We start from the raw sequence: 17,396 nt of genomic DNA, 5'->3' as shown, positions 1-17,396 counted from the left end.
TCAAGCATTCTTTATACATCTAAAATCAGATACTTGAAGCATATACTGATGTGAAGTTCATTGATACACAGTTCCATGCCTAACAATCCCTATGGAATCCCTAATATTGAGGTCCACACCAGGAAATTCTGTACATCGAGTATAGCAAGTAGATACAGTTTCAGTGTTCTGACAGCAGCAGACACACAGATAAGCAAGTTCCCAGAAGCATATAAACTGACCAATTCATATCAACAGGCTCCCCTATATCCACCTCTCAGAGCATGCTATAAAGCATCGCAACCCCCCTAAACAGTGCCATCTTGAGGGAAGCCAGTCTTGCAGCCCATCTCAACACGAAGCCCACCACCGATATTCTGGCAAGTAGCCTGGTTCTCGCCGATCATGAAACGACCATTTCCGTACTTGAAGTTGAAGTAAGGGCTTCCAGTGCTCCAGTTGACACTTGTGACTGTGAGAACATAAGGCAGGAAGTTCTCCATGATCACGTATTCAATGCCGCAGTCGTCGCCGATGCTGTACTTGCCCCGGGGGACACATGCATGATCATAGATGATGAAGTTCTTGCCGCTGATGTAACCCTCCCACATGTAGTCGCTGTCAAAGGTGGGCACGACGAGCTCGCTGGTGCGCATGGCAAAGGTCCAGTCGCCAACACCCTGGGGCTTACAGAGCTGGCCGCGGGTTTCGGGGGCGTGAGGTCCAGGGCCCAGTCCGTTAGAAAGCTGGCAGGCTGCGTTGGCGAGGGCCGGGATAGCCAGGAGGGAGAGGAGGGTGTTGATCTTGAACTGCATCTTGAAGGATGGTTTGAATGTGTGGTTTTTGAGGGAGGATGAGGCTTGAGCTGATCTGCGAAGTGGATGAAGGTGGTGAAGAAGATCTGCTTATGGAGCCATGGGATAGCCTCTTATATAGACGTTTCCCCAGGCCTCTTTTCTGCCATTATCTTCACCCCTCACCACCCGTCCTTTCATCTTGCTTTCTCCCCACTTCGGACACCCCGAGATCTGTCCGTGAACGATAATAGTATTGAATTAAACCGGCACAAATGACCTATCCCTTCGTCTCTATGTCAACCATGGTACCTAAACTTATCTCGGTGATCTCCGTGGTTCATCTCAATACAGTTTCCGCCCCAGCCAAGGCTATGCCAACCTTCGTTGGGGAGGATGCAGAGACTCTTCCGTGATCCACTAGGATCTAGAGTAGAACACCGTCGGTTCAAGTCTCACAGGGCCTTCAAAATGAGCAGGGTGTAAATAGGACTTGTCTACACCGTCAGCCCTGAGACAAGCCCTTGAGAGTCATAGGAGATAGTTAGATGTTGAATGGAAATTCTCATCATCTCAGCATCACTTCAATACCCCCATCAACAAGATAGCCAAGTGATCACTCTAACCTAAATAGAGATTAGCATAGCCATCACTTGCAGTTCGAAAGTAACATGGGGCCATGGGCATTGGGCAAGTTACACTCGTGTTCGATAAGGGAAAACGGCACTTGTAGTTCTCTCTGGGGTTGGAATGCAGTGGCATCTCCTGGGGTCTTCAGGATAAGTCAAGGAAGTTGACTGGCCGATCAATCAAAGCAGCGTGCGGGAAAGCAATCCTTCAAAATCGAAAGCCAATCACCAGAGCCACTGAACGGGGCGATGGCTCCTCAGCAAATCAGTGCCACTACTGGAATACGGTGCCTGTTGCAAATACGACCCCATCAGCCACCTCTGAGCCCTACCCCGTGGACTAGAGGACTAACTCAATAAATGGTGATGGCGGGTAGTTAGCGCTTCTTGTTCTCACCATGGTTCGATAGATCAGACAGAGAGGAGCCTAGTCGATACTAGAGCCTATGCCTTTGCTCGAAACCTTATATTGTCGCAGGAACTTGACGTATAGTCATGCAACTCTTCCTAGGAGTAGAACTTCCGGCAGTCGCCGGATGCGGCGCAATTTGCTAAGATCTCTCATCTCGAGTTCGATCGACCCAACAAGATGAGATCCTTCTCCGCACGCCACATGTTAGGGGCCAACTTTCCTGAAGTCTCGGCGACTTTACATTCAGCAGTATCCTAAAGTGGTGGCTGAGCTAATGCTTAGCGGTTTGATCCTACCACTTTGACTCCGAGGTCAGGTAAAAAGGCAAAAAGGCTGTAGTCTGCGGTCAACATTCTGGAGTTACATCAAGAGTGCGTGTGCGTCCTTGGCCAGGTCGGTCACAGGTTATTTTTCTACCACCGACACTGTGAGTGTAAGCTTCTGCGCAGCCTGAAGGCTGTCAAGAATGTTGAGAAGGATTGTGGATGTGGCGGGTGGACAGGGCTTCTCTTGGTCCGTGTTGATCAGCACGTGGGCGATAATGCCAAATACTATCTCTAGCAGGGTTGCATCTGCTGGTGATCTATAAGTAGTTCGCGCCGCGAGGCAGTCACAGCGTCCTTGCCTCTGAGTCTGCCTAGCGTCGCGGGACGATGAGGCCATTCGGCAAGTGTTTCAAGTAACATCATGGAGCAACGCTGTCAGCAGAAGGTGGGCCCATGAAGACGTTGAGGTAGAGCTAAACAGGTAGTGATATCGATGCCACCACAGTCACAACAGATGGCTGGCTTCGGGATACTGCCATTACTGGAATTGCCCTATTTGTCAGGGCGCCTGTTATTTCAAACTCCATCCCTCGACCAACACTCATTCGGAATAGAGGCTCCAACAGTGCGACGGCAATACCACTGTCCTGCCCTCGAAAATGAACGTTGCATGAGTTGTTGTTTGCAAAGTATGCAGAATTTTCCGGTTCAAAGGATGACCCTATGTTCCCGACTTTTCTAGTCTTCTCGCCTGGAATATGGAGTTGGTTATCTTCGTTGATCAACCTTCGCAGTTGTTATTGAGCACCTATCGTGAAAATGCCCCATGCGGCCAGAGTAGGGTAGATGTGGGACCTAGATTGGCAGATCAGGCCGTCAAGCCTTTTGATCTCCGAACGCCCAAGGGTATCTTGAAGTAATTCGAGAATTGTCACTCTTCGAGCTAGGGGCAAATTGATTGTTTCTTCTGCAATGCTGAGGTCCACGTTCTGTGACAGTCATTGAGTGGTCAAATATCTATACAGGTGAGATCTCTCAACCACCTTCAGAGCTCTATCTTCGAAGTGCATTTGCGTCTCTTGTCCGTCTCATTTCTTCGATAGAATTAGTATATGTTATGTGCTAGAGAGGACTTCTTACCAGAGGTGGACACCGAAGCTTGGTAGGCCGAGCGTTCGTTACTCTGTTTTCCCTAAGGCCAGAGTGAAGATTATTCTCCTGAATTTGTCATGACATAGATCTCTCCCAGGAGTCTACCAGCATCAGCTATCTAGAGCCGAAAGACCCACCACAAAGGTTGAGAGAAGATCAAGTGCGTAGGATCGACTCTGCCCCATTTCATTCCGGAGCAGCAGCTCCATCAGACTAGGAGTACTGTGCGGAAATGCGGTGAAAATGTACCATAGAAGAAGTGCAAGATAAGTATGTCTCTCAGTTGTTTCGAGATGTTAAGCGAAGAGAGATTCGAGTTGATCGACACCGAGACCCTCAGGGACGGTTTGATGTGGAGAAGGGTTCCTGGTAAACTTTGGTAATACCTGGTAACTTTGGATATTATCGGCTGTTTCCCCACGCTACTACCGGGGTATCAGCTTGTAAGGATAGATTACCTTGATTGAGACGCGCACTCGAGGCTGGTGATCGCTATCTTATTCCTTGTCGCTTCTTCACCTCATTCTCTCGAGTCTCCTGCGGCTCCCTGTCGCTTTTTTTGTTCCATCAATTCATTCATTGTTCCGCCCCTCCTCCCTTGTTGCTGTTATCTTACCATTGTCGCTCTTTCTGATCGTCCGCGCTGCCCCTTGAGACGTTTGCCCTCCCCTTGGAACGCAGCGCCCTCGTCCTGACACACTGCTACCCGCCACCTTTAAGCGCCCTCTCCCCGTCCACTTGTTCTATCTCTCCTTTTGATCAAAGACGAGCGATTGCGCACCCAAACTATCGTTTACCAAATAAGGGATCTTAATCGGTGGGATTTCACGCTCTCTACGCACCACAACAGCCTTGCGCAATCGCATCCTGTCTCCAACCTCTCGAATCCTTTCCTCGCAGGATCCGCATATTCTTGGTACGACAGGCAGAAACAATTCCGCCAACCATCGATCTATTATTATCCATGCGCATTCTTATTTCGAACTGAAACCTTGACCTACACCTCGACAATCCATCATATCGCCGATATCTTGCGTTTTTGCGATTGCGGTTCATCGAAACACTGTCTAATTAAACGCTCCCCAGTCGCTTCGCGAGCTGAGCCCTCGGCGCAATCTCGAGCAAGGCACTTGAATCATTCTCATTTCCACCGCTGGGTGCGGGGCTGGAACATAAACTCGCTAGGATGAGTCCGGTGTTATCATATGTCTCGTTATTTGCGCGTGATGCTGCCGATGAGATTCAATCGGCCCCAGAGACTTTCTCTAGCTGGGATAAGTGTATGGACAAAACCTACTGCAAGTATGTGTCCCACGCCTTCTTAAGGACGCCACTTTGAGTCGCGACGGAGCGCTAATAAACACAGATGGCCTGTCATTGCTGGTATCATCGTTGGAGGCGTAATTCTCCTCTCCGTTATTGCCTGTATCGTTAATTGCATGTGCTGCGGCATTCGCTGCTGTACAAGCTGTTGTGGGTGTTGTTGTCCATCTCCAAAGCCGAAGCAGCCCAAATACGGAGGCGATCCGTACCACCACCACCAACCTCCTCCCATGCCGTACATGCCACCAGTAAACAATGGCTACCAGGGGGGATATCAAGAAGGATACCAAGGGGGATACCAAGCCCCTCAGGCCCTACCAACCTATCGAGGAGCGCAAATCGCTCGATTTGATACTCCTTCAAGTCCAGGGGTCGCGAAGGCGCATGAGGATTCACTGCCAGCCATGCCTAGCTGGGACAACGCGGTTACTCGGAGGGTTGAGGATACAAGCCCACAGCCTGAATCAGTGGAGATGGAGCCAATGAACCATGTAACCCGCCCACCGCATCGTACGCCGTCCGCACCGAGGTCTAATAGAGGAGACTACATGGGGCCCCCACCTCTTCGGACAGCCCCGCAGAACGACTACTATCCAGACTCGCACGGCTACGACGAGCAGAATCCGTACGACTACTGCGCTCAGGGATCTCTGCATAATCATGATTCTCCTTACGACCAGCCATATAACCAAACTTACAGAGACCACTCACCGGGCAGCAACTACCATGCTATGTCACCTCCGCCACAAACGTACTCCCCTGGCCCTCATTACCCAGTGGGGGTCGCCATTTCTCCTACAACCGAGATGAATCGACCAATTCCTTACCGCCAGCCTTCCCCAGGCTTCAGCCAACAGCCTCCCAGCTACAGAACAATGTCTCCGGCCATGCCATCGTCGCCGCCGCCGCCTTTTACAGCAGCAGCCACCATTCACGAAGTCAGCGACCCGGGCCGGCCCCCGAGTCTCCTGCAGAGCGGACGTAAGCCTGTTCCTAACTCGTACAGGGACCTTTAGGCAGCACCTGGCCTGCCCACTTCGTGTTCAAACTTACTTTCACCTGATCAAGCGGCTTTGACCATGGTCCACATTCAAATCATATACCCCACCATCAGCGGACATCCCTTCGTCTGAACCCCGGCTTTTCTGGGTTTCAAGAAAGCGTTCATTCCACATCTTGCAGCTCCCTGGCTGTGCTGCAAGAATCTGTATTAGATCGTGGCACCTTTATGACCACGTTCGCCTTCTTCTCTATATACCCTCTTTCACCCAATCATGCCCTTCTTCCGTGTTCGGGTTTATCGCTACGCTTTTCATGTATATACCACTCTTTGCCACGAACGAAAGCACCTCCCACGCTCAGTCATGATTTAGTTACCTGTCCGCTGATGAAAGTTATGAAATCTAAGGTGCTATTTTTTCTCCTTAGCTTTTCCCCTTTAGCCTGTCATTCTGTTGCTGGATCGACTGACAACGTTGCTTGTATAAGTAAAGTACAAATACATATATTCTGATTTGGTACATCATCTGCACTGGATAGATAGATAGTAGTACACACACTCCTTTCCCTCGAACCAAAACATGAGCATCATAAGGATGGATATCTACTCCTCCAACGTAAAATCAAACTCCTTGAACGCCTCCTTAAATGCCGTTGCATCAGCCTCCTCCTCATCCTGCGACTGGACATCATCCCGCCAATTAATCCGCTTCTCGAGCTGCATGAGTTTCGCCATCACGCGACGCCCGAATTGCAGGTCGAAACGGAATTCTTCGCTAAGGGGAAGGAGAAGAGTCTTTTCCGTTCCCTTTTCCGTGGGTTCTGATTTCGATTCGGATTCGGCATCAGTTGTGGATGCTGGCGGGCTCCAGATCCAGAGGCGGAAGAAGTCGCCTGGTTCTGCGGAGGGGTCGGAGGCTGAATCTGAATCCGAGGAAGCGGATTTTGTGGTCTCGAACTTGGGGTACTTTAGGTTCTCGGCTTCGACTTTGAATGCTGCTTCGACGAGGCCGCGCTGGACGAGATCGGCGGGGACAGGGAGGAACTGCCAGTGCACGTGGATGCCGTTTGTGCGGGAGACTTCCCAGGTGACGGCGCCGAGGCCGCTGTTGCTTCGCTTCTGGAGCATGGTGTGGAGGGCTGTGCGGTATTGGTGCATTTCGGACCATGTGGATTGCCGGCTGGGGGCGTCGGTGATTGTGTTGAGGGTCGGGGTGTGGTTGAATGGGATGATGAGCATGTGGCCTGGGAAGTTGAGGGAGGGGGAGAAGGTCTTTGATGTTGGGAGGGGTCCCTTGGCTGTTGTTAGGTAGGCTTCTGTGCCGATGGAGGTGATGAGGTGGGTTGCGATGTTGGGGTTGGAGAGGCAGAAGAAGCATTGCTCGGGCCCTGGGGGAGGGGCGCGGGCGCGCTTGCGAGAGTGTCGGTTGTGGTGGTGGTCGTCTGTGGGTGCGAAGCGGGAGTAGGAGGTGTTTTGGTCGGGCAGGGGTTTGCGTTTAGATGCTGGGGCGGAGAGGGGGGTTGCTGTGGCGCCAACGGGGATGCTGAGTGGGTGTGGTACTTTGGGGTCCAGTGTGAACGCGTACATCCATTTTTGTTTGGTGGTTTTACTAAAGGGGGCAAGGCTGATGAAGCGGGTCAGTGGTTTGGCGTCGGGCTCGTCCTCTGTGGGGAGGTGGAAGAAGGGTTCGCGCTCGTAGAAGAACCCGTCTGTTGAGGAGAGGTGGTAACGGGGCTTGAGGGCCGCGCAGAGATCCGCTATGACTTGTATCTGTTGAGGAGGTGTCGCGTCCTCTGGTAGTGATACTTTGGAGCCGTTCTGGATACCTTTGGGCCATTGATGGGTGAGCAGGATGTCGGCATGATGAGCACCAATCAAGGTTCTGGCGTCGGACTCGGTGTATCCCGGATGATACTTATCGGTCGAAGTGCTTGTGTCTTCAAATTTCCCACCAAGGGCGACAATACGGATGCCTTCTGAGGTCTTCAAGGTGCCGCGCTTTCCGAGAAAGTAGAGATTGGGACAAACTTCGTCGTTGGCTTCTATTTGCTCGATTATTCGAGCAGGAAGCGGGTGGCTTCCCAAGGTAAAATAGGTCGGAAGAGGAACAGAGATAGTTCCCTGCAAAAGGGCTGTCATCTGTTGGATCTCATGCTCTGTAGAGCACTCGCCAAACAAGTCTCCGGCAATAATAGCAAACGAGAAGCTCTGCTTGACGTGTAGCTTTGCAAGCTTGGTGAAGACATCTTGCAACTCGGAATTGACATTGCCGACGACAACGCTATTACCAGTTTAGAATATGATGCATGTCCTGCCGGAGCTGGGATGACTTACATTTTCGAAGCCATAGTTGCGGCTAGTGTAGGGTTTCCCTGATCCTATGATGCAAGAGTCGTGCGCATGTACTGGGAAAAGCGTGCGATTTATCTGATAGAAGCCCGCAGCATATGATACAAAGCTCAAGGAGCCTCAGAGTACTTTTACTTGTCAAATCAGGAACAATTGATTCGCTTTAGCCCGTCTCTCTCATCTTGAACGTGCATGGGTCTCGAATTTCGCCAGAAGCGCTCAAGAGCTTGGACCACACAAGGTCACGTGGTGCTCCAGCAATCACCGCAATCTCCGCGCCGGAACAAAGAATATGCGTCTCCGAGTAATTTTTTTGGCCGATGCGGCAGAGCATGAGATAACGAAGCATAGCGCCAGTCTACAAGCCCACCATTCTTTTGCGGCGCGCTGCTTCATTTTGCTACCGTCATAATCCAAGATGGTGGGGAAATCGATAGCCTCGCGGCCCAAGCCCGGGGGACGCGTGAAATCTGGAACGGCGACCACAAATCAGCACCGGTTCGAGACGTTTTCGCAGCGAGTGACGAAACTCAAGATCGATCCCATCCACCGTGTCCGACGACCGAGCTTCGGAGAAGATGGAGATGAGACGTCTTCTCATTTTCGATCCGCATTCGACCACTGGGCGGAGTTGAACTTGTCGGAGAATTTTGTCGCATTCTCCCGTCGAGTAAGCCCGCTATCTGAGAGTCTGCCGCAAATTTTATACTACGAGGAGAAGATCTTCAAACTGCTGGTGGAATATATCGATAAACGCGACAAGGTCTCAATAGAGCCTCTCCTGAGTCTCCTTGCTCAGTTCGCTCGAGATCTCGGAGTCAGGTTTGAGAAATATTTTGCGGCCTCCGTGACTCTAGTCGCCTCCGTCGCAGCAACGCATCCCGATGTTGAAGTGGTAGAATGGAGCTTCACTTGCCTGGCATGGACATTCAAGTTCCTTTCCCGACTTTTGGTTCCAGACCTGCGCCAACTCTTAGGTATCATGACTCCGTACCTAGGGAAAGAGCGTCAGAAACCTTTCGTGGCTAGGTTCGCGGCCGAATCCTTGTCGTTCTTGATTCGAAAGGCGGGTTTGGTCTACTACAAGAACGCCGAACCGCTCCAGCTAGCGGTATCATTTTTGTTTGACGACCTGCGGCAGGCCGAGGCGGACTCGAAGAATGTGGATCTATACAAGCAGGGTCTTATGGCGATGTTTTCGGACTCAATCAAAGGAGTAAAGCTCGGGCTGCATTCAAACGGAGCGGACATATTTCAATGCCTCTTAAAATCTATCTACGCTGAAGACGAACGACGGAGCGAGCTCTCACTTGACGTTGTTAGTGGAGTCTTAATAAACGTTATACACAGTACGACTTCCGACACTTTCGAACCGATCATCAACGCCATTACCTCCTACGTTCAGTCTAACTGTCAGACCGAGAAGAAGAGTTATGCCACCGCTTGCTCTCGACTGGCCTTCCTATGCCTTGCTACACGCAAGGGAACACGAGTGAAGAGCTGGAAACCTGTACTTGAAAGTCTGCTACTCCTGCTTCGGGCTGCTGAAAATGTGCCCGATGCGTATGCGGATGCTATTCAATCAGTTCTCACTGCGGCTGCATACGCTCTACAGATATCGCCTATGGATGAAATGCTGCCTTTTATGCGTCCTCTCATGGACGCGGTAACTGCCAATCACCTCTCGGCCTATTTCCTATCATTTTGCGCTACATTTGCAGAATGGGGAGCTGAGAGATTCCACGGTGTTGTTCTCCCATATTTTCAGAAATTCATCAACAATTCCTGGGCAGACCGTGAGTATGAACTTTGCCTATCTCTACTTCGACTCAGCCAAGCGGGATGCATCACATCCGAAGTCTCAAAGCCTGGGTATATTGTCTGTCCTTCCTCCTGGAAGTCCCGAATGCGAGACACGCTACGCAAATCTGATTCAAACGCCTCTAGCGTGGCACTTCTCAATGCTTATACTAAACTGCCCTCTGCTCTCTCCTTGTCGGCTGACCCCTCCCTTCTACCCGACATGACCGACGTTCTGCATGAAAATTTGCTCTCCGTTCTGGCCGACGAGAATCGGGACCCTTCACCCGACACTTTATTCTTTCTTGGACAGGGTTTCAAGGCCTATGTACATTTAGCATCAATGCTGGGAAACCTCGACAAAGAGCTGTGGCCGAAAATTATCACTGTGGCAGCGAAGTACTCTCGCCTCCACGCTTTCCTCGATGCAACAGCGGCATACATAACTGCGTGCTCCGAAAACATTTCTGTGAAGACTTCTGAAATAGAAACATTTGTTGATGCTTTGATTACCAATCTGGCGGCACCAGCTCAACAGCTTCGTCTAGTATCTCTGAGGATACTGCGCGATCTAGTCAAAGCTTTGGGTGAAGACGCCTCGCTGATATCGTTGGCTATTGAAATCGACGAGAGTCCGCTCACTCTACAAAGCGCGAGGGTATTGTCCATGCAAGTTCGGAAAATCGCTATATCGTATCCACAGGTTATTTCACGCAAGTGGATGCCACGATTGCTTCCAACCTTCTGTTTCGGCTTGTTCTCGAAGAAATTAGCACCGCTGTGGGATGATTCTGCAGCCGCCTTGAAGGCTATGAGTGAGCATGCTGAGGGGGAGAAGGTTGTCACCGAGCTGGCCGTTCAATGGCTTCACGAGAAGGGATCCGCTCTTTCGAGTGAGACGGAGGATGACCAAGACGAAGACAACCAAGTGTCTGGATATTACCAATGTTTCAACGCAGCCAAAGTTGAGAGCCTATCCGCAACCCACTTTCAATCTTTTGAGCCGAGTTCGACATTGACGCAAGACTTTGAAAAGGATCACACATTTTCGGATGTGGTCCCTACTGCCCCTCGGACCCAGGCTCTGCGTGTGTTCAACGCAATCCCAAACTTGGCGGAGAAGCGCTCTCGCCAGATTGTCCCCCTATTTCTTTCGTGGGCTCTTCAAGACGATGAGGACGCTCCAACCAAGGCCTCAACAAGTGAACAGGACCAGGAATCGTACATCCCCTGGGGCTTCCACGATCGCCTCTCGTTCCTCGCACTCTTTGGTCGATTTCTCAATCCATCTGTGCTGTTCAGGGCCCCAGAGGTTCATGAAGCTCTCTTGGGGCTTCTTTGCCACGGTAATTCAGAAATCCAGAAGAGTGCACTCAAGGCTCTTTTTACGTGGAAGTCTGCTGGTATTGTGCCCTATCGCGAGAACCTGCTGAACGTCTTGGATGAATCGCGCTTCAATGATGAACTGGCTATTTTTGTTCGTGTCGGCAGAGAGGACAGTCTTATCGAGGAGCAACATAGAGACGATGTTGTTCCTGTTATTCTCCGTCTTCTGTATGGTCGAATGATTTCGAAGGCCAGTGCCAATGCCGGTCAAGCAGGACAAAGTGGACGGCGGAAAGCCATTTTACGAACTCTAGCACAACTCCCTGATCGTGACTTCGATATCTTTATGCGGATCGCTTTCGGCGCACTTGGCGATGTCCATCCGGTAAAGGATGGTCGAACTGATGACCAGGTCTTTGTACGCGAGTTGGTTGGCCCGAGGAGGCAGATGGGTCTCTTGAAGTTGATTGAAACTGTTTTTGAGACCCTTCAAACTCGCATGACCCCATACTCTGAACAGTCCATGGATGTTGTTTTGTATTGTCTTGTACGGGCTTCCCAATCTCTGGCAAAAGAGCAGGCTGCGGCTGCAGACTCTCAAGAGGGACGTCTCAATACCGTCTTGCGCAACATTCGACAGACCTCTATCCGCTGTCTTGACCTCATCTTCTCCGTTTCGCCGAATCTTGACTGGACTCCGCGCGTCCGCATCATTTTTGATGAAGTCATCAACCCGAGGCTCGAGAATTTCGCAACAGAAACAGCTCAAGGTGTCTCAGGTCTCCTGAAATTGTTCCATACCTGGGCTGCTACTGCCCGGTCGTCATTCTATCTCTCAAAGTTCAACAATGACCTTGTATTGAAAATCGCAGACTGTCTCAGCGTTGAATCAGCGCGTGATGAAGTCAAGATTTATGTCATGGATGAGATCCTTACACCGTTGGCGGACCTCTCCAATGGAAAGGATCTTCAAGAAAACGAAGAGATGGGAGACTTCTCAGCGGATGAGGTACGCTCAGAAGTTCTGGCTGCTTACATCGAGCACACACTCTCTCATCTTGGCCGTCTTCTGAGGCGCGGCCCCTCGAAACCTGTTTTGATCTCTGGCGTCCATACGCTCTCTCGTCTAGCACCATGCGTCGAGTCATCAAAGGAAACGTCAAGCTTGATCAGTATCCTGACATACCTTCTCCGCCAGCCATCTGACAGGGTATCCCCGAAGACGAAATCGGATCTCCTTCACAGTTTGGAGCACTTCTTACCCCTATACAACACACATGAAGATCCCAAACTGTCCGAAGAGGTGTTCGAGGCCGTCTGCTCCATGTTCGACTACTTCAGGGACGATAAGAACCGGGAAGTTCTGTCTAAGGTTTTCACAGCTTTCGCGAATCACACACCCGAACTTTCCCAAGTGGCCTTGCTTTGTGAAGACCTGAACTCCATATCTGCGAAGAGACTCGAGGTGGACTATGAGCGACGTTTGCAGGCTTTCAGGACGTTGAATGAAGACATCTGGGAGTCGCTAAACGCCAAACAGTGGCGGCCCCTGCTATACAACATGCTCTATCACACGAAGAATGAGGATGAGTTAGCCATGAGGTCAAACGCGTCTCACGGTCTAAAGCGATTCATAGAGCGTGCTGCTAGCGCTAAGGGCAATCAGGCAGAATCATTTGAACCCCTTGTCACTGATGTACTGTTTACTGCTTTGCAAGGTGGAATGAGGCACAAGTCCGAGCTCATCCGCGCTGAGTTTGTGCAAGTACTTGGCCACTTGGTCAAGCTGAATCCTGCACGCTCCTCTGTGCAGGACATGCATGCACTCCTAATGGGTGATGATGAGGAAGCCTCATTTTTCAACAACATCCTTCACATCCAACAGCATCGCCGTCTCCGGGCCCTTCGACGACTAGCAAGCGAAGCAGCCAGTGGCGACATTCAAGCGACTAATATCAGCACAATCTTTATTCCTCTAACCGAACACTTTGTTTTTGATGGTGCTGCCGATGAGAACGCCCACAATCTCATCGCAGAGGCTGTGCTTACTATTGGTATTCTAGCTGAATCTCTTGACTGGAATCAGTTCAGGGCTATCTTCAGGAGATACCGTGGCTACATGTCAAGCAAGTCTGAAATTGAGCGGAATGTCTTGAGGCTTTTGGGCAGGATGTCTGATGCTCTTACAAATGCGATGAACCAGATTGCTCCAAAGCCTCAACCAGAGAACGGCGACAGCGCTATGGATATCACGCCTCCATCAAAGTCCACTCTTGCTCTGTCCATACCATCTACAGCCAAGGTTGCTAATGAGCTCACCACTGGCTTCATCCCTATGCTCACGAATTTCATCCATCACAAGGATGAGGCTCAGATGAGTCTGCGTCTTCCAGCAGCCGTTACTACCATCAAGCTCATGAAGTTGCTACCTGAAGATGATATGGCTATTCGCCTACCTCCGGTTCTCCTAGATGTTTGCAGTATTCTCAAGAGTAAAGCTCAGGATTCTCGTGACACAGCACGAAAGACACTCAACGACATTGCTCTTCTGTTAGGACCTGGTTATATAGGCTACATCCTCAAGGAACTTCGCCATACCCTCAAGAGAGGTTACCAACTTCACGTTCTGTCTTTCACGGTCCACTCCATTCTCGTTGCCACCACGGATGATTTCAAGCAGGGTGATTTGGACTACTGCTTGGCGGATCTCAGCTCAGTCGTTATGGATGACACGTTTGGTACCGTTGGTCAAGAGAAGGACGCCGAGGACTACGTCAGCAAGATGAAAGAAGTCAAGAGCAACAAAAGTTACGACTCCATGGAGCTTCTTGCCAAGAATTCGACAATTAGGAACTTGTCTAGCCTGCTGCGCCCGCTGCAGTCGCTATTGCAGGAGAAGCTCACATCCACTATTGTCAGAAAGGTTGACGAACTCCTGCGCAGAGTTGGTATTGGCTTGCTGAGAAACCCAGATGTTGAGAGTCGTGATCTCCTGGTCTTCTCCTACGAAGTTATCAAGGAAGCCTACAAGGAGCCTGCCCAGAAACAAACGCAAAACGCCAAGTCCGCGCAAGAAGAGAACTTCCTAATCAATATGAAGGGCCAAAGGCGCAATGAAAAGCGAGGAAGCACTTCCTCGTATGCCTATAAGCTGGTCCGCTTTTCGTTTGATGTTCTTCGATCCGTTCTCAGCAAGTATAATTCTCTCCTTACGTCTGCCAACATGGCCGGCTTCCTTCCTATGGTCGGAGACGCCCTAGTCCAAGGCCATGAGGAGGTGAAGATCTCAGCTTTGCGGTTCCTATCCACGATTATTAAACTTCCTCTACCGGAGATCGACACCAACGCACCGATCTACCTCACAGAAGCTGTCAAGCTGATCAAGGAGGCACCAAGCACCAACAGCGAGGGTGCACAGGCCTCTTTGAAGCTTATTTCTGCCGTGCTTCGAGAAAGGAAGGATGTCAAGCTCAGAGATGGACATCTCGCTTACCTGCTTCAACGTCTTACGGCTGATATCGAAGAGCCAGACCGTCAAGGTGTAACCTTCAATTTCATTAGGGCAGTTATGGCTCGGAAGTTTGTGGTTACGGAGATGTACGAACTCGTCGATAGCATTGCCACCATGATGGTCACGAATCAGACTCGCTCTGCGCGTGACCTAGCTCGGGGCGTGTACATTCACTTCCTCATTGAGTATCCCCAGGCCGAGAAGCGGTGGACAAAACAACTCAGTTTCCTTGCCAAGAATCTCGAGTACAAGCACCAAGATGGCCGTCAGTCGGTCATGGAGGCAATCCACATGTTGCTCTCTAAGACTGGAGATGAAAAGGCCCAAGACATTGTGAGCACCTTCTTCCTTCCCGTTGTCATTGCCATGGCGAACGACGAGGCAGCAGAGTGCAGAGAAATGGCGGGCGCGCTTCTAGGAGAATTCTACCGACGGGCCAACAAGGATCAACTGAAGGCTTTCCTCGACCCCCTTCGCTCATGGATCGAGCAAACCGAGAATCCGCTCCTCACAAGCACCGGATTGCAGGCTATGAGGATTTACTTTGAGGTTGAAGAGACCGACAAGGACAAAGAAGCAGACTTCGTGGCTCAGACTCTCCCGACAATAATGCGGCCTATCATTAAGGATGCGGACACGGAGAAGTGGCAATCGTTGTATTTCTCGCTACAGCTCTTCGCCAAGCTTTCCAAGGCCGTTCCTTCAGTTGCGATGTCTCAGGACCGTGTCAAGACCTGGAGCCTTATTTGCGAGTGCCTGTTCTACCAGCACACCTGGGTCAAAACCTGCGCCGCCAACCTTGTCGGTATCTGGCTCGCAGACCTCGCTAAGGCAAACGCCACAACCGGGTACGGCTCTCTGCCCTTAGTCGGTGCGACGGGCCTCGCCATGGACAAGGACACAATGCACCTCTTGCTCCGGTCCAGTTTGCGCTCTCTTCGCACGCCGGGCATTAGTGAAGAGCTGGCAATGCAGACAGTACGCAACACCATCTTTATCGGTCGATGCTGCGCCCAAAACGGCTTGGAGCTGAACTCCAACAACGACGAAAAGGAAGCAGAATCGGATGAAAGCGAAGGTGAAGGTGAAGGTGAAGACGATGACGAAGGCAGCGACTCAGAAACCCAACCCACGTCCAAGAAATCTGCAGTCCGCTACATCTTCGAGCAAGCATCGTCCATCCTCCGCCGCGAATTCGTTACCACCCGCGCATCATCATTAATCCCGAAGACTTCTTCCGTCGGCCTCATCGCCGCTCTTTGCCGCCATCTCGAGCCAGAACAGATTCTTGAATCGCTCCCTGTCATTCTTTTGCCTCTGCAACATTTGACTGATGCTTCAATCCCTGCACCCCGCTCATCAGACGAGGCTTTCCGAGATGCATACAAGGCGCTTGTGGCCAACTGCCACGAGGTTCTCGACCTTCTGCAGAAGAAGCTCGGTACCACCGAGTACATCAACCAGATGTCGGTCATCCAGGAGGAGATCAAGAAGAGGCGTGAGGGCAGACGTGTCAAGCGACGTATCGAGGCAGTTCAAGATCCTGAGAAGTATGGACGTGACAAGAAGAGGAGGAACGACCGCAAACGCGAAAAGAGAAAGGAGAAGGGTGCCGAGCACCGAGGAAGAAGACGGGGTTGGTAGACAGACCAATCTGGTTTACGGCCGTTATAAATTCGAGTATATGTTTGACAGCCGGCGTTATGGGCAAGGAGAAAGTGATTTGTTTGTTTAGTACCGGATTGGAGCATAAAAGTATTCACGATATGTGAGATGAGTGTATATAGAACAGCAATGAGGTATCATAATAGAGTAACCCCAGATTTATGTACGCCTTTCAGTGCCCATAATCTACACGAGCTACAGCCATAGTAGCAAAGTCAAAAACTCCAACCTGAAGACGCTCAGTAATCTGACAACAGCCGATGTTCATTTCGACTTGCTCCCCTGTTGAATTCTCTCCGTTTCATCAACATGCCCATCCGTCTTGACCGGCTCCAGAGTCCCATCATCCCAAAACTCGACATCCTCTCCATCAATCTGACCACGAGTGATTTTGTCCTTATTCTGCTCCAGCAAATCTTCCAAGTTCGTCCTCTTATCATAAAAGATGCCGAGGTTGTCACTGATGACATGGCGGTTCTTACAGCCCGGACACTGGATCAAAATTGTGCCGCGATGGTACCCTTGCTTTGACATCCTATGCCATGAGCGCTCACCGCATGGTTTGCAGGTGAAGACAATGACGTATTGAGGTTCTTGCTGTCGACGTTCTTGGTTCCAAGCTTCATTCTCGGCGTCAGTTTCCGGATCGGGGGAATGATCGGTGAGCCGCTTTGAGGCGGACTCGTTCGAATTGTGACGGATACTAATTGATGGGATAACTAATTTAGGTGTTTGGGAGAGGTATGTTTGTCGGAATGGTCGAGAGGATTGGCGACTGAGCTGCGAGCAAAATCGTGAAGCTCCCCGAGGAAGAGATGACTGAGAGCAGGCGCTGTTGAGGGCTCGAAGGCCTTGTGAGAGGCGGAGGGACGATCGCATAGTGATATGTAAAGACCGTGAGAGCTTGAAGTGAATGAAGATTGAAATGAGTTGAATAAGATAGTTACAGTTGAGCTAGTCGAGCTTGATGACGAGGCGAAAGGCCGGAGTTTGCGCCGGACTTAAGTTCTTCCAGCTTGCCTCTCCTCCGCGGCCTCGTTCAAGGCTCCGCTCACCTTCAAGAAACACAACACTCGTCTGTGGCGGGGAGAGCAATGCATTCGGAAAGCGGAGAGCAGCTCTATCCTTTGACAATTCAACTTCAAACCTGCCTGTATTCTTTTAAGTTAAGTTTGGTGGTGTGATTCGAG

The 17,396-nt window shown here is 50.8% G+C and overlaps 5 protein-coding genes across 5 annotated transcripts; 2 read left to right on the top strand and 3 right to left on the bottom strand.

The window, feature by feature from the left end:
* Positions 1–287: 287 nt before the first annotated feature.
* Positions 288–794, bottom strand: BJY04DRAFT_221923 (uncharacterized protein; the record flags this gene model as incomplete). The annotated part of the gene is made up of 1 exon (XM_073717247.1): positions 288–794. The coding sequence occupies one exon, from the start codon at positions 792–794 to the stop codon at positions 288–290; it is 507 nt and encodes a 168-aa protein (XP_073567367.1).
* Positions 795–3,754: 2,960 nt separating this feature from the next.
* BJY04DRAFT_197815 (uncharacterized protein) lies at positions 3,755–6,028 on the top strand. Its single transcript, XM_073712526.1, has 2 exons — positions 3,755–4,534; positions 4,599–6,028. Exons 1-2 carry the CDS (start codon positions 4,419–4,421, stop codon positions 5,569–5,571), a joined length of 1,089 nt encoding a protein of 362 aa, XP_073567366.1. The 5' UTR covers positions 3,755–4,418; the 3' UTR covers positions 5,572–6,028.
* On the bottom strand, positions 6,029–7,909 carry BJY04DRAFT_197812 (CwfJ domain protein). The gene is made up of 2 exons (XM_073712525.1): positions 7,890–7,909; positions 6,029–7,836 (listed from the first exon to the last, which is right to left on the bottom strand). Exons 1-2 carry the CDS (start codon positions 7,901–7,903, stop codon positions 6,159–6,161), a joined length of 1,692 nt encoding a protein of 563 aa, XP_073567365.1. The 5' UTR covers positions 7,904–7,909; the 3' UTR covers positions 6,029–6,158.
* A 365-nt stretch (positions 7,910–8,274) lies between these two features.
* Positions 8,275–16,328, top strand: BJY04DRAFT_230512 (putative HEAT repeat protein (DRIM)). Its single transcript, XM_073719309.1, has one exon. It carries the CDS (start codon positions 8,323–8,325, stop codon positions 16,183–16,185), a length of 7,863 nt encoding a protein of 2,620 aa, XP_073567364.1. The 5' UTR covers positions 8,275–8,322; the 3' UTR covers positions 16,186–16,328.
* BJY04DRAFT_197805 (DNL-type zinc finger protein) lies at positions 16,284–17,279 on the bottom strand. Its single transcript, XM_073712524.1, has one exon. The coding sequence runs from the start codon at positions 17,083–17,085 to the stop codon at positions 16,471–16,473; it is 615 nt and encodes a 204-aa protein (XP_073567363.1). The 5' UTR covers positions 17,086–17,279; the 3' UTR covers positions 16,284–16,470.
* Positions 17,280–17,396: the final 117 nt, after the last annotated feature.

The sequence above is a fragment of the Aspergillus karnatakaensis genome, assembly GCF_047715665.1.
Source record: "Aspergillus karnatakaensis strain CBS 102800 unplaced genomic scaffold BJY04scaffold_54, whole genome shotgun sequence".
Classification (NCBI taxonomy): domain Eukaryota; kingdom Fungi; phylum Ascomycota; class Eurotiomycetes; order Eurotiales; family Aspergillaceae; genus Aspergillus; species Aspergillus karnatakaensis.
Note: the sequence above shows the minus strand (reverse complement) of the source record. Positions and strands in the feature narration are given on the sequence as shown.